Source organism: Somniosus microcephalus, chromosome 6, assembly GCF_052327205.1.
Source record: "Somniosus microcephalus isolate GS21.2 chromosome 6, FLI_Smic_1.0, whole genome shotgun sequence".
Taxonomy (NCBI): Eukaryota; Metazoa; Chordata; class Chondrichthyes; order Squaliformes; family Somniosidae; genus Somniosus; species Somniosus microcephalus.
Window position 1 is genome coordinate 277,707,112 of NC_140992.1, and position 17,317 is coordinate 277,724,428.

The 17,317-nt window shown below is 46.1% G+C and overlaps 1 protein-coding gene across 2 annotated transcripts in view; it reads right to left on the bottom strand.

The window, feature by feature from the left end:
• Window positions 1-10,870: 10,870 nt before the first annotated feature.
• The window catches only part of lsm14ab (LSM14A mRNA processing body assembly factor b), a 73,524-nt gene continuing 67,077 nt past the window's right edge, over window positions 10,871-17,317 (bottom strand). For both annotated transcript variants that reach the window (XM_085991895.1, XM_085991894.1), the window contains one exon: window positions 10,871-17,297. In XM_085991895.1, coding sequence (XP_085848021.1) covers window positions 17,274-17,297 — 24 coding nt within the window. In that variant the 3' untranslated portion in view covers window positions 10,871-17,273. The remainder of the gene's footprint in view (window positions 17,298-17,317) is intronic.

Sequence of the window (17,317 nt, forward strand, 5' to 3'; positions counted from 1 at the left end):
CTCTCTCCTCTGACTCACACACTCTCTCTCTCTCCGACTCTCTCCTGACTCTCTCACTCTCTCTCTCCTCTGACTCTCTCACACACTCTCTCTCTCTTCTGACTCACACACTCACAATTTTTTCACAATTCACAATTCAAATGCTTTATTGGCATGAAAGTTTACAGAGAACCATATTGCCAAAGCTTACACAACAAAAAAGTACAGTTTTCCAACATTCTGTAGGTGTCAAACAATTTTGACCCTTGTTGGGTACATACAATATTACTTTTAAACAATATTAATTTAAACAGTCTTTGTACATCATTGGGTACATTCAGTATTAATTTTAAACAGTCCTCAGGTTGTGACATGTTGTTACATATTTGGCACCAAGGTATGGTCTGTCTCCCTCACCCAGGACTAATCTTAATTTTGACAGGTCATCCAAATCCTTGAAATCTGGGGTTGTTTGGCTGAGCTTGTTAAATAATATGTTTCTTGATGTGTTGAATTTTTCGCATTTTAGGAGGAAATGCATTTCTGTTTCAACCTCGCCGGTCAGACATTGATCGCATATTCTATTCTCTCTAGGCTGCCAGGATTTCTTGTATCTCCCTTTTTCAATTGCCAGTTGGTGGTCGCTTAGTCTGTACCTGGTGAGGGTCTGTCTCTGTTTTGTGTCTCTGATGGTCGAGAGATAGTCTGCCAGTTTATATTCTCTTTTTAGGGCCCGGTAACATTCTAATCTGCTTTGGCTTTTGGTTATTTTGTTCCAATGTTCCAGGTAGGTTTCTTTGCATTGTTTAATGATTTGGTTCACTGTGTTGGTCTGGGACTGGTCAGGGTCCGGCTGAGTAGGAGTACTTAGTTTCAGTAGCAGCTGACTCAGGGGACTCTTTTCTGGGTTTAGCTCTTGGGTCTGGAAGGCTTTAAAATGAAGGGTGTCTGGGGAGCTAGTTTTGAGGTGATTTAGGAATTTTAGTGCTCGTTTTTGGATGTTTATTATCAGTGGGTATCTGCCTAGTTCGGCTCTGCATGCATTTGTTGGTGTTTTCCTTTGGGTGCGAAGGATGCTTCGGCAAAATTCTGCATGTAGGGCTTCTATTGTGTGTTTTTCCCATTTAGTGTAGCTATGGTGATTTAGCGGGCCCCATACTTCACTACCGTACAGCGCAATGGGCAGGATTACGCTGTCAAATATTTTGAGCCAGATTTTGATTGGGATTTGGATGTTGTAGAATTTTCTTTTTATTGCATATAGGGCTCTTCGGGCTTTTTCTTTTAGTGCATTCACTGCTATGCTGAAGCTCCCTGATGCTGTAATGGTTAGACCAAGGTAAGTGTAGCTCATAGTGTGTCCTATGATGGTATCACTGAGAGTAAACTGGTATTTGTTTTCCTGACACCTGGGCCTTTTTTGAAAAATCATGATGTTGGTTTTCTTTAGATTTACTGTTAGGGCCCAATTTTGGCAGTATTTGTCGAGTAGGTCTAGTTGTTGCTGTAATCCCTGTTCTGTGGGAGACAGCAGAACCAGGTCGTCCGCATAGAACAGGGATTTCACTTCTCCATCCAGGAGACAGAGACCCGGTGACTCGCTTTGCTCCAGCATGTCTGCTAATTCATTTATGTATATGTTGAACAGGGTCGGGCTCAAATTGCAGCCCTGCCGGACGCCTCTTCTCTGGGTGAAGAAACCGGTGCGTTTGTCTCCAATTTTGACCCCGCATTTATTTTTCAGATACATCGATTTAATAAGGTCATAGACTTTGCCCCCTATTCCACACTGAAGAAGTTTATAATAGAGCCCTTCGTGCCAGATAGAGTCAAAGGCTTTCTTGAAGTCAATGAAACAAGTGAATATTTTCCCATTTTTTGTTTGGTGTATATGTTTTTCAATGAGAGTGTGAAGGGTATAGATATGGTCGGTGGTGCGGTGTTTTGGGAGAAAGCCTATTTGATTTTTTCTCAGGATATTATGTTTGTTAAGAAAATCCAGTAATCTACTATTTAGAATACTGCAGAATAACTTCCCTAGACAACTGTTGACACAGATGCCGCGGTAGTTATTTGGGTCTGATTTGTTTCCACTTTTATATATGGGAGAGATGAGACCTTGGCACCAGATATCGGGAAAACAGCCTGAACGTAATATGATGTTGAATAACTTGAGTACCGCACCCCGCATCTCCATATTGCTGAGCTTGAGCATTTCATTTTTGATGTTGTCTGGACCACAGGCTTTCTTTAGGTGGAGAGATTTTGTTTTTGTGGCCAGTTCTTTCCATGTGATTGGGGAGTCTAGAGGGTTTTGGTTGTCTTTAATTGTTGCTTCTAATGTGTGGAGTTTTTCCTGTGACATGATGTTGACTTGGGTTTGTTTTGTTTATTGGGATGTCTTTGTAGAGGTTTTCAAAATGTGTTCTCCAGATGTCGCCATCTTGGATTGGTAATGCTTGCAATTGTGTTGTACTCAGGTTATTCCACATTTCCCAGAATTGATTTGGATTAGTGGAGTTTTCAATTTCTTCGAGTATTTTGTGGGTATAATTTTGTGTTTTGTTTCTAATGGTGTGTTTATATCTTTTGAGGGTCTCATTGTATCGAATACGTAGGTCTGGATTGTTTGGTTGGCGATGCTTTTGGTTTGATATTTTTCTCAGGTCTTTTCTGGCATTTTTGCATTCGTGGTCAAACCATTTCTCATTTTTATTTTGTCTTTTGTAACGTTTCCTCTTCTGTTTCACAAGGTCGGCTTTTACAGCTGCCTCATGGAAGATCATATTTATATCCTCTATGGCCATGTTTACACCATCTCTGGTGATCTCATATAGATTTTCTTTAAATTTTGAAATTTTACTTGTGAGATCAGGTGAATTTAGTGCTGTGATGAATTTATCTCCACTGTCTGGGGCCCATCTGTATGTCTGGTTTATTTTATGTAGCTTACTGGGTTCCTTTTTTGTCTCTCTCTCTCTCTCTCTCTCTCTCTCTCCTGACTCTCACACTCTCTCTCTCTCTCTCTCCTCTGACTCTCTCACACACTCTCTCTCTCTCCTCTGACTCACACTCCCTCTCTCCTCTGACTCTCACACACTCTCTCTCTCTCTGACTCTCACACTCTCTCTCTGACTCTCACACTCTCTCTCTCTCTCCTGACACACACACGCTCTCTCTCTCTCTCTCTTCTGACTCACACACTCTCTCTCTCTCTCTCTCCTCTGACTCTCACACTCTCTCTCTCTCTCTCTCCTCTGACTCTCACACTCACTCTCTCTCTCTCCTCTGACTCTCACACTCACTCTCTCTCTCTCCTCTGACTCTCACACTCACTCTCTCTCTCTCCTCTGACTCTCACACTCACTCTCTCTCTCTCCTCTGACTCTCACACTCACTCTCACTCTCTCTCTCTCCTCTGACTCACACTCCCTCTCTCTCTCCTGACTCTCACACACTCCCTCTCTCCTGACTCCCTGACTCTCTCACTCCCTCTCCTGACTCTCTCACTCCCCTGACTCTCACACACTCTCTCTCTCTCTCCTGACTCACACTCCCTCTCTGACTCTCACACTCCCCCTCTCTCTCCTGACTCTCTCACACTCCCTCTCTCTCCCTCCCTCTCTGACTCTCACACTCTCTCACTCCCACTCACTCACTCCCTCCCTCACTCTGCTCCAGCGGCTCTGTGGCGCCTCCCCGAGGTCCCAGCACAAAGTGCAGGGGGCGGCGCTGTGCCGGAGCTCACTGCCAGCCGGGAGGTTTTAAACGGCAGGGGACGGGCATCAGAGAATGTCCCGCAGAAACAGCCCTTGGACCCAGCAAAGTCTGCACTGCTGTTTCTCTCCACCAGGCACCTACTGAAATCCCACTATGGTTTCACATTGCTCAAGCATCTAACTCCCTTTCAGCAACAGTTCATGGCAGAGAAATGTCACATTCTAACTAGTTGCTGTGTAAACAAGTACAAGGTTTAAGACCAAACAAGGGGAAAATTACAAAAACTACACATAATTACATAGTATTGACAGCAAAGAAACAAGCCATTCGGCCCAACTGGTGTTTATGCCCCACACGAGCCTCCTCCCACCCTACTTCATCTCACCCCATCACCATATCCTTCTATTCCTTTCTCCGTCGTGTGTTTATCTCGCTTCCCCTTAAATGCAGTGGTAGCGGGTTCCACATTCTCACCCCTCTCTGTGAAAAGAACTAGAACACCGGACTGGATTAGTGCAGATTCTGCAGAGATAGATCAGGAGCGAGTTGACTGAGGCGAGGCGGAGGGAGAAAGTGGGGTGTATTTTTGTTTTAATTGCAAAAGGTACAAAGTACATTCCATTAATAAAGGAAACTATGGGTAATCTCAGGCTGTCATGGATGAAAAGGGTATAAACCAATTAAATTCAAAGAGGGTCTATGAGGATTAAGAATGATTGTAGAACATGACAAATTACAGGGAAATATAATAGTGTTTAAAATGATGAAAGGATGAGACAGGGTAGATAGAAGCTGACGGTTTCCAGTAATTGAGGGGTCTAGAATGAGGGGGCAGAGATACAAGATTAAATGCAAGAGATTTAGAACAGAAGGAAGGAGAAACCTCTTCAGAGGTTGAGGCTGTGGAATTCACTCCCAGGGTGAGTGGTTGAGGTGGAAACTTTGTCAACGTTCAGTTGGATTGGAGAGGTGGGTAAAGGAGAAAAGGAGAAAAGGGAGATTGGAACAGGGCAGATAAACTTGATTAAGACTATTTACTCACAAGGAGGGCAAACGGCAACACAAACTGGTTGGGCTGAATGGCCTATTTCGGTGTTGGAACTTCTATATAATTATCTCCCCTTTCATTCTATGGTGTGATTATCTTGAATTTGTGCCCTCGTAATTACTGTATCATCGACCAGTGGAAACAATATCAATCCTTAATGTTGAACACCCCTTAACCTTCTCAAATAAGAAAAGCTCCAACATTCCCACAGTCCAAAGATGTGCGGGTTAGGTTGATTGGCTATGATAAATTGACCCTTAGTGTTAGGGGGATTAAATATGTGGTGTTACGGGGATAGGGTGGGATATGTGTTGGTGTAGGGGTTACGGGGATCGGGTGGGATATGTGTCGGTGCAGGCTCGATGGGCCGAAATGGCCTCTATCTGCACTGTGGGGATTCTGTGTGTGATTCTGTGATTTCACTACAAGCCCACTGACTTCCACAGCTACCTGGACTACACTTCCTCCCACCCCGCCTCCTGTAAGGACTCTTCCATTCTCCCAGTTTCTCCATCTCCGCCGCATCTGCTCCGACGATGCCACCTTCCATACCAGAGCTTCCGACATGTCTTCCTTTTTCCTCACCCAAGAATTCCCCTCTACTGTGGTTGACACGGCCCTCAACCGTGTCCGTTCTATCTCCCGCACTTCTGCCCTCACCCCTGCCCCTCCCTCCCGGAACCACGATAGAGTTCCCCTTGTCCTCAACTTTCACCCCACCAGCCTCCACATTCAACGGATCATCCTCTGCCATCTCCAGCATGATCCCACCACCAAACACATCTTCCCCTCACCTCCCCTTTCAGCATTCCGTAGGGACCACTCCCTTCGTGACACCCTAGTCCACTCCTCTACCACCCCCAGCATCCCTTCCCTTGGCACCTTCCCGTGCAAGCGCAGGAGATGCAACACATGCCCTTATACCTCCCCCCTTTCCACTGTCCAGGGCCCCCAAGCACCCCTTCCAGGTGAAACAGCGATTTACTTGTACTTCTTGCAATCTAGTATACTGTATTCGCTGCTCACGATGCGGTCTCCTCTACATTGGGGAGACCAAACACAGATTGGGCGACTGCTTTGCGGAACACCTCCGTTCAGTCTGTAAGGGGGACCCCGCGCTCCCGGTGGCCTGTCATTTTAATTCACCGCCCCATTCCCACTCAGACCTCACCGACCTCGGCCTCTTGCATTGTTCCACGGAAGCTCAGCGTAAGCTCGAGGAACAGCACCTCATCTTTCAATTAGGCACTTTACAGCCCTCTGGACTCAACATAGAGTTCAACAATTTCAGATCATAACCTCGGCCCCATCACAAATATATATATATATATTGACCTCTACCTAGCGGAAGCTGAACGCCAATTCTCCGACACCTCCTCCTACCTCCACCTGGACCATGACCCCACTACCGAACATCAAACCACCGTTTCCAAGACTGTCACTGACCTCATCTCCTCTGGAGATCTTCCCCCTGCTGCCACCAACCTCATAGTTCCCCAACCCCGCACAGCCTGCTTCTACCTCCTTCCCAAGATCCACAAACAGGACTGCCCTGGTAGACCCATCATTTCAGCCTGTTCTTGCCCTACAGAACTTCTCTTCCTATCTTGACTCTATCTTTTCTCCCCTTGTTCAGTCTCTTCCCACCTACATCCGCGACTCTTCGGACGCCCTCCGCCACTTTAACAGTTTCCAGTTTCCTGGCCCCAACCGCTTCCTTTTCACCATGGACGTACAATCCCTCTACACCTCCATCCCCCACCAGGATGGCCTGAGGGCGCTCCGCTTCTTCCTTGAACAGAGGCCCGACCAGTCCCCATCCACCACTACCCTCCTCCGCCTGGCTGAACTTGTTCTCACATTGAACAACTTCTCCTTTAACTCCACTCATTTCCTCCAAATCAAAGGTGTTGCCACGGGTACCCGCATGGGTCCTAGCTATGCCTGCCTTTTCGTGGGATATGTGGAACAATCTTTGTTCCAGTCCTACTCGGGTCCCCTCCCTCACCTCTTTTTCCGATACATTGATGACTGTATCGGTGCCGTTTCCTGCTCTCGCCCCGAACTTGACAATTTCATTCACTTTGCCTCCAATTTCCACCCTTCCCTCACCTTCACATGGTCCATCTCGGACTCTTCCCTTCCCTTCCTTGACTTCTCCGTCTCCATCTCTGGGGATAGGTTATCGACCAATATTTACTACAAGCCCACCGACTTCCCACAGCTACCTGGACTACACTTCCTCCCACCCCGCTTCCTGTAAGGACTCTATTCCATTCTCCCAGTTTCTCCGCCTGCGCCGTATCTGCTCCGACGACGCCACCTTCCACACCAGTGCTTCAGACATGTCTTCCTTTTTCCGCAACCGAGGATTCCCCTCTACTGTGGTTGACACTGCCCTCGACCGTGTCAGTTCTATCTCCCGCACTTCTGCCCTCACCCCTGCCCCTCCCTCCCGGAACCACGATAGGGTTCCCCTTATCCTCACCTTTCACCCCACCAGCCTCCACATTCAACGGATCATCCTCCGGCATTTCCGCTACCTCCAAAGTGATCCCACCACCAAACGTATCTTCCCCTCCCCTCCCCTTTCAGCATTCCGCAGGGACCGCTCCCTCCGAGACACCCTAGTCCACTCCTCTATCACCCCAAACAGCCCTTCCTCTTCGCCTGGCACCTTCCCGTGCAAGCGGAGGAGATGTAACACCTGCCCCTATACCTCCCCCCTTCCCACTGTCCAGGGCCCCAAACACCCCTTCCAGGTGAAACAGCGATTTACCGATTTACTTGTACTTCTCGCAATCTAGTATACTGTATTCGCTGCTCACGATGCGGTCTCCTCTACATTGGGGAGACCAAACGCAGATTGGGTGACCGCTTTGCGGAACACCTCCGTTCAGTCCGTAAGGGTGACCCCGAGCTTCCGGTCGCCTGTCATTTTAATTCACCGCTCCATTCCCACTCGGACCTCACCATCCTTGGCCTCTTGTATTGTTCCACGGAAGCTCAACGTAAACTCGAGGAACAGCACCTCATCTTCCAATTAGGCAGTCTGCAGCCTTCCGGACTCAATATCGAGTTCAACAATTTCAGATCATAAGCTCGGCCCCCATTTCATTTTCTCTTGTATTTGTTCCACTCCACTCCTTCTTTCCCCCCCCTCCACTCCTCCTTTCCTTTCCTCCCCCCCCCCTCCCCTCCACTCCTTCTCCTCCCCCCCCTCCACTCCTTCTCCTCCCCCCCCTCCACTCCTTCTCCTCCCCCCCTCCTCCTCCTCCCCCCCTCCACTCCTTCTCCTCCCCCCCTCCACTCCTTCTCCTCCCCCCCCCTCCACTCCCACTCCTTCTCCTCCCCCCCTCCACTCCTTCTCCTCCCCCCCCTCCACTCCCACTCCTCCCCCACTCCTTCTCCTCCACCCCCCCACTCCTTCTCCTCCCCCCACTCCTCCCCCCCCCCACTCCTCCCCCCTCCTCCACCCCCCCACTCCTTCTCCTCCACCCCCCCACTCCTTCTCCTCCCCCCCTCCACTCCTTCTCCTCCCCCCCTCCACTCCTTCTCCCCCTCCACTCCTTCTCCTCCCCCCCTCCACTCCTCCTCCTCCCCCCCTCCCTTCTCCCCCCCTCCACTCCTCCTCCTCCCCCCCTCCCTTCTCCCTCCCTCCACTCCTCCTCCTCCCCCCCTCCCTTCTCCCTCCCTCCCTTCTCCCCCCCTCCACTCCTTCTCCCCCCCTCCTTCCCCCCCCTCCACTCCTTCTCCCCCCCTCCTTCCCCCCCTCCACTCCTTTCCCCCCCCTCCACTCCTTTCTCCCCCCCTCCACTCCTTTCTCCCCCCTCCACTCCTTTCTCCCCCCTCCTCCACCCCCCCCACTCCTTCTCCTCCACCCCCCCACTCCTTCTCCTCCCCCCTCCACTCCTTCTCCCCCCTCCCTTCTCCCCCCTCCACTCCTCCTCCTCCCCCTCCCTTCTCCCCCCCTCCACTCCTCCTCCTCCCCCCCCTTCTCCCTCCCTCCCTTCTCCCCCCTCCACTCCTTCTCCCCCCTCCTTCCCCCCCTCCACTCCTTTCCCCCCCCTCCACTCCTTTCTCCCCCCCTCCACTCCTTTCTCCCCCCTCCACTCTTTTCCCCCCCTCCACTCCTTTCTCCCCCCCCTCCACTCCTTTCTCCCCCCCCCTCCACTCCTTTCTCCCCCCCCCCCTCCACTCCTTTCTTCCCCCCCCCCTTTCCTTTTGTTTCTCTCACACACCTGGCAGCTATCTTTTGCCCTGCCAGTACACTTTACACCTAATCCCAGCCTATTACCATCTCGTCTAGCTTCTAATCTCTTTTACTTCTTTTGTTTCTTTTGTCCGATCGCAGCCCTGCCTTCGATCTAGTTTCTTTTCTTTCCAGTTTTGAAGAAGGGTCCAACCCGAAACGTCAACTCAAATTTCTCTCCACGGATGTTGCCTGACCTGCTGAGTTTTTCCAGCATTTTCTGTATATATATTATATATTTTTTTAATCCACTTTGTTTTTTCCTCCCTCCCACATGTCCTTCATTCTGCCAGCACAATTCACACCCCATCTAGAGCCATCCTTTGTTCCATAACCTGCCCCATTTCCACCTCCCCTTGCCTTGAATATCTCTTAATGTCTCTCAATGTCTTTTAATCTCTCCTGCTTTCTATCCTATCACTGACCTTCCCTTTTGTTCTTTCATTCCCTCCCCCTTTTCCAGCCCCCAAACTTGCTTTCCATTTCCTGCTTTTTCCCCCCAATTCTGACCTGAAACATTAACTCTGTTTCTCTCTCCACCAATGCTGCCTGGCCTGCTGAGTTTTTCCAGCGTTTCTTGTTATTTCCAACATCTCAAGGTCATTTTTAAAATTATAACCCCTCATCCCAGTGAATCTACCCTGCACCTTTCCCATTGCATTGATATCATCTGTAAAGGGGTCTCAAACTATGCACAATACTCAATACTGCAGCCTAGTTAAGGTCCTGTACAAGTTCAACATCACCTCATTGCTTTCAATCTCAAGACATAAAAGCAAAGATTCTGCTTGCCTTCTTTCTGGACTCGTGTTTCTTCTGCCACTTTCAATTACCTGTGTATCTGCACACCTCTGCTCACATTTATCAAGTGACCAATTAAGGTGTATTTTTCCAAATTTTACTTATTCATGCTTCATTTTTCTACATTGAACTGCAGCTGCCACCTATCTGCCCAGCTTGCAAGTCCAATAATGGCTTCCTTGATGTGGTAGCATTCCTGTCTCTGATGGTATCTCGGTTAATATCTCACCCGAAAGACGGCACCTCCGACAGTGCAGCACACCCTCGGTACTGCACAGAATTTTGTGCTCAAGTCTTGAGTGGGGTTTGAACCCAACACTTTCTGACTCAGAGGTGAGAGTGCTACCCACTGAACAACAGCTAACACCTGTGTGCAAAATGATAGCTGCCATGTTCACCCACACGTGGTAGTGTATGTGAAGGTTTGCACTATGTAAATGCATGTTGTTTTTGGCTATTGAATGCCTAATTTGAAAATTTTAATTGGCCCTTAAAAGAAATTAAAACACTCACAGTTACACCCATTGAGAAAACCAGCATCAGCTTCAGAGTTGGAGTTGGACATCAGTAACAGGGAAAATGGAATTGTCTATTCAAAATGAACTTGATGACCTAAACAATGTGGAAAGCCCCATAACGGACTCCCAGAAACTATTGCAGGCACAGATTTAAGGTAATTGGCAAAAGAACCAGAGGGGAGAATTTAATTTAAAAAAAAATAAACACAGCGAGTTGTTGTGATCTGGAATGCGCTGCCTGAAAGGGCGGTGGAAGCAGATTCAATAGTGTATTCTTTCAAAAGGGAACTGAATACTTGAAACAGAAACATTTGCAGGACTATGAGGAATGAGCAGGGGGAGTGGGATTAATTTGATAGCTTTCAAAGAGCCGGCACAGGCACGAAGGGCCGAATGGCCTCCTTTCTGTGCTGTATGATTCTATGATGAGATCAAACACAGCATATTTAGAGATGGGAACATGTGATCACATTAACAGCCACAAGGTAAGCATTCGCTTTCCAACTTGGCATTCTGGAGTAAGGAATTCTGCATAGAAACTCCACGCATTCAAATTCTTGAATTTCATTTTATTATTAAGGTCTTTGAAGTACATACATAGACACAGAGGTACAATTCGTCAAGAAAGCGCGTTAGAATCGGTTATGCTTTCAGGTCAAAGTCAGTCATTAAATCCCATTTTTAAAAAAATTGAAAAATCCAAGTGTCTTGATATATTTATACCACACTGGGGGCGGGGGAGACGGGGAATGTGATGGGACAAAAAGGTGCTCATGTTTCCTAAACAAGTACGTACACAAGAACCTGTGAACTTGCTACCAAAACACAGCATTGTGACCTCAACTGTGGCAGGACAGTACATGAAGTCTATTATTGCTACTTGATCATGCCTCAGATTTGAACTTGTTAAAAATTTGTTAGAGAACTTCTCTCTAACCCCTGCCCAAAATTTTCAAACACCTCAAGGAGGTATCAATATTTCTTCTCTTCCTGCCTCCCCCCAAAAATATTCCAGTATCTAGTTCTCATTTCCTCATTTCTCTCTCCAGAGGGTAAGGGCACAGCACACTATCGCAATGTGGTGGGTGTTGGCGTGTAGATCCACCACCTGTTCCAGTACAGTTCCAGGTGTAGCCAAGAGAAGCCCCGTGTGATGGCAATGAAGTCCATTGGGTTAATAGTTTATAAAACTCTCAACTTCAAATATATTTGCTGTCTCCTTCGATGGAACGCCCATACCCAGCAAGAGCACCAAACATGAAAAAGCAATGGAACAGAAGATGAGAATGCACTTGTCTGTTCTCTTCTCCCACTCTCCTCCCAAAAGACAAATGGGCAAATTATAACATAGCATAATGCAGGTCAACAGGGAAGGAGCTCATAGCACTGGTAAGGGAGATGTTGTAAAACCACCAAAATAAGATTCTTTTCCATTAATAGTTTTGTAATGCCTAGTCATCCAACAGCATTAAAAAAATCCTAACCACCTTGAATAAATCCCATTTTTAATTAAAATGGGTATTCCTTGTCAATTTCGACCCAACTCAACTTTCCACTTGAACTTTCTTGGGTCCCTTAACTTGATCCTAACTGCATGTCAAGGAATGTGGGGGGGGGGGGGGGAAGGAGGCCTCTGCATACAAAATTCCTACACACCCATTGTGGGAAAGATCAGGTTTTTCCATCGAGACCAGCAAGGCTTGTGGGGAACCATTCCAGGAAAAACAGCACCATAAAAATGAGACAACTAATGGGTGTATCTATCTTCACATTTTCCATGCTATTCCATCGTTGGTGCAGCGACAGTCAGGATGGACTCACTTCAAAGCACAGAATCTGTACACTGATTCAGTGCTTCTGCATTTTAACCCCACAAATCAAAAATTGGAAAGAGGCACACATTTAAATGGAGATTCTGCACCTGAATAGCACTCAACATTTCACCTTCAATGCACACTCTACATTTTATTCAAAGTTATTGCAGCAAAACTAGATTTTTATAAAAACTGCTATAAAAAAATAAAAGCAGACAAGCTAAGAGACGGTCTTCTCGCATCTTCAAACAGGCCACACCTCCACTGTTCAACAGTGGCCCCCACTCCGTCACAGGCAATCCGCTCGCCCCCACCCATCAATACAGGAACCCTTACATTCCATGGGACATTTGATCACCTCAGTCTACCCCGGCCCAGCAGCCTTTAATCCTGTTAAGTGATATTATCCAGTTCCCTTTTGAAGTTAATTGATTCAGGATTCATCTGCTTTCACCAGGAGCCTGTTGTATGTGTCTGCTACTCTGGGGAGGGGGAAATGTTCAGTTTTGCCTTGAGCTAGGAGTGTTACATATCCCATTGGAATCCACTTGCCAATGTCAATGAAATGCAACACTTAGCAATAATGACAGGCACTCACCTTTAATGACGGATTTACATTAAGCTACACAAGGAGTTTTTTAAAAAATGATGCCTTTTAGTCCATCTTCCAACCCAAAACCTGAAAATTCACATTGCAAATCCTACAGATTTCAGCCAATCATGATGTACAAATAATTCAAATCCCTGGCATTGTAAAGCCTTTTCAGAAGTAATCCTTAAAACTGTATTTGGACACGAGACATCAAATACCTCAAAGCAATTACATGAAAAAAGGAGCAGGGCTGCTATGCCTCCATCAGACCCAAACAGCAGCAAGTGTCTGAAGATTCCCAGCAACTGCTAAAAAGCCAAGAAATGAACAAAATTTCAGGACTCAACATCCAAATTCTCAGTAACTTTATGGAATCAATTTTTCAAGCCTGCATTGTCTGTTGCAGACAGCACCCAAAGAGTTGAATAAGTTTCATCCAGTTCTGTAACTTAAAAAAAAACCCATAAAATGGCAAAAATCTGAACCTTGTTTTCAGGAATGAGTCATCACAAGATCCAGAACTTCAGGCAAGAGTACAGGAATGTGATCTTCCGTTTGGACATTTGGTCAAAAGCTTCCAGTTTTTAAAATCATCACACCTCGCACACAAAAAATACAAAACCCCATTACAGGAAACTTTGGTTTATCCGGAGGTTAACTGTCCGGAATGCTCGAGCCGCCGGCAAAATTCAGGAGTCGGTTCAGTAAGTTTTTTTTCTTTTCGTTGCTTTTTTTTCCCCAACCAGTCAGGCTCTGCAAGGTCCAGCTAAAGCTGTTGCTTAGCTACAGAGACGCTTGCAAGCTACGGCCGACTGTTTAGAAGCACAGGGTTTGTTGCCAGATACGGAGCTCAAAAGCTTCCACATTAGCGCTGGTTTGTCCGGCAGTTTTGATGGGACGGCAACAGCTCGGTCCCGGATATCACAAAGTTTCCTGTACTTCATCAGAATCTGTCCCACACCAGATTAAATAGGTTGCAAACCTACTTGCTTATGTTTGAAGCACCAAAGCAGACCCATGGGCAATCACAAGACTTTAAAGAAATCAAAAGTCGAGATGCTAGGAGCAAAAAAAGTGTCTCCGCTAAAAAAAAAAAAAAATTCCAAAAAATGTCATCCCTACAGGTAGTTCCAGGTTTGGAGGCAGAGGAGAAACGGCGAGCAAAACAAGCTATCAGGAACCGAAGTTAAAATAACCCCATCAAAAACAAGGCAACGATTAGGTTACAGTGCAATTACAGCAAAACCACCACCTTAAGTTAGATTTTCACAGGGTTAAAACTAACTTGCTTTGATGGTGAATTTTCCATTTCGAGCCCTCCCGAGAGTCAGGTGTAGCACAGGTCTGCTCCAGAATATACGCTCCCTCTGAACTATCCCAACTCCCACATGATCCACCCGTAAATCAGTGCACTCTTTAGCCATTTTAACACCAGGCATCTCAAATGAGATTACCGCTTTGGTGCCAACTGGTATGGTGGGGGGGCACGACCACCAGGAGCTGGGTCGCGACCTCCGAAACTCATTTCATGACGGCTACTTCTAGACAGCAGAGGTGGCCATCCCAACAGTCTGGTTTTGTACCCAGACCTCAGGAGGTAAAAGAACAATGTTGAAAATCACTGCACCACCCAGTCCCCCAAGATGTGTTCAAACTGGATTGCTGTCAGTGTCTCCCAACACTCACCTGTCAGTGAACACTGCATACACTTGCTAGTACACACTTGGAAAAGTTTAATATATTTGGTCCCTTTTTTCCCCCCTGCAAGGCTCAGAATCAGAAGGTTGAGTCACAATTTGGGGCCTTGGCTTTTTTTTTGGAACATTAACCAACCCAACTCCCACCATCCCACTTTGCAAAATAAAACACTTCAACTTGACCCCAAGATTACTCAACCCATCAGGTCCCCCAGAAGCACTGCAAGAGCAGTAACAACTCTCCGTGACTGGAGGAACCTTCATTCCCATTTACCACATTCAGCTCATTGGTCTGTCACATGCAGATGCTATGATGCGTAAGTTGCACCCCCCCACCACACCAATAGGTGCCAACTCACGCAGGGACCGGTTCCATGGGTAATCGGGAGCTCTCCTGTACCTCACACCCAAGCGCCAATCTTCATGAGCGAGTCAAGACAGCGAGAGCCACTAAACAATTTGGCTTTGGAGACAGGGATGTATCACACTCAAACTCAGTCCTGTCCTTGCTGATCGACCACACATGTACACCATCCAGCTGGAGCAATCGGGGAATTCTAGCCGTTCCCATCCCTACTCTCAGGGTTCTGCTGGCTAATCAGAGCCCTCTAGCTGCACCGAGGAAATTAAGTACTTAAAGTATTTTTCCTCCCCCCACCGCTCCAACCTTCATTTAATATTGCCCACAAATAAATGCAGTCCCTAGAAAAACATCACCAAGCAGATGAATTTACTGAATAATGGTTTATTTCTCATTACTGAATAAAAACCTCATGTCGAGTCAGTGAGGTAAACAGAAAATACACTGTGCTGTAAATCTCTGGATCAAATAAACACCAGCGCATCTGGTTAATATTCAGAGCCAAGGGGGGGGAGAAAAAGAGTGTAAATTTATACCATCACAGCATCTGTAGCATTTACAGTGAAATCTAGCTCAGCAAGGGACAATTCAAATAACCACTGTACGAGGTATTGCCACAACCTAATCACCAACCTTCTGCCGCTGTCCGGATTTGCATGGCATTTTACCAGGCTGCTGACAGCATGCAGTGGAGTCCGCTGGTCAAGATAGCTTGTATCTACTCAGAAATTTTCAAATTGTATTTGGGACTCGCTCTTTTAAAAAACAAGCTGGTTAGGACTGGAAAAGGTCAATGAAGAGCTGGCACGGAATTCAACTGGTTGGGTTTTATTTGCATGTGTGTGTGTGTGTGTGTGTGTGTGTAACTCTGATGGGACATCAATGACAGCTGCCAACTGCATCCCACCAACATGTGCAAACTGGCAGTACAGTGCAAGATAGGTGGGTTATATTTGGGGCTTTTTTTTGTTGATAGGATTCATCCCTGAACTGTAAAGTGTGAGGAGATTCTCATCCCCACCCCACTCCCTCATCAGAAATCACATTCACCTCCTTCCCCGTTCCCTGGAAGTCACAACCTCTCCAAACACTATTCCAAAGTATTATACTATTATTTTTTTTAAATTGAAGGAAGACTTGGCATGGTGCATCAGGAAATAAACAGCAATGGTACCAGGGAGAAGTCCGGGCAATGCATCTTCCACACAGAAGAGGCCTGGAGCTATTGTTCCTGCGTTTACCTGTGTTTCCAGATACATTTCATTCCCTCCCGCCCCACAAAGCCTGTAATGCATTCAAATAAATAGAGAACAGATGATCTGCAGCAAGCACCAAGAATGTAATTCAAATCAAGCAGTTTGGATATCATGAAACAAGAGCAAAGTCCCAAGTGACTGAGTTACTTCCTCAAACTCACTGACCGACAGTCGTTAGTTATTCAATAATATTTAGTGTATAGTTACTTTTACTGTTATGTGAGGAGCGTAGCAAGGAAGTAGGTGAAAAATGAATAATGACAGTGACTGAGGAAATTAATCTCTTGTACCATCAGGCTCAAATGTGTGGGCAAGACATTATCAGGGCACTAACTATACACTATATATTACATGTCAATAATGGAGTTCAAAAATTGTTTCACACAATGGCTATATAAATTCAAAAATTGTTCCTCTTTGGATCCCTTTATGCTTTGTATGTGTCAGAGCTAAATTTACCCAGAAATTAAAAAAAAGCTACAAATTTTATTTTATTTTTTCCCCCCTCGCGTTTTTGTTCAAAACCAAAAATTCTACCAAGGGATCACCTTCATAAAACAATAAAGAATAATTGGAGACACCAGAGAGTTTTGTAACTCATCCCCACCCGAGGGGGGCAGGAGCGATCTCTCCAGTGTCTTGGGTTATGAAAGATGTTCTGATCCCACTTTTTTCTCTTTTTAAAAAAAAAAGTACAACCACGTGTTAAGTGTATGTGTTTTTGTCCTACGCAGATTAAAGCTAAGTTTTATTGTTCCACGGAAAAAAATAACTCTGAAGAGCTTTCAATGTAGTTTCCTGTGAAGTATCAGTGAGTCAAAATGCAATCACAGTAGATGGCCGGCTGCATACAGTATTTCTTGCAACTGACAGCATTTTTATCAAACATTTTCAGTAAAAAGAAAGCACTCTCGTTATCAATGCAAAAATACTGGAAAGCTCCAACGTACTAGTCGTATGTGGTTTTTTGTTTGCCTCATCTATACATTTACAAATTTTCCTTCTGCTATTTCAAAGACAAATAGTTAATGCTCAACATGGTAAAGACGGACCTTCTCCACAACAAGACATTGCGTGTTCCCCCTTTGAAGTCAAGCACGTAAATACCAGTGCTGGTGACAGATATACAGCAAATTAATTTCTTCATTCTTGCTGTCAAAAATAAGTTTGAACTAAACAAATTCTCTGGACCGGGTAGATCTAAAGTCCTTCTTTTGTGAAATCCAGCTTGTATACTATGCAGCAACTTTATTGTCCTTCTGCGAAAAGAAAAAGTGAA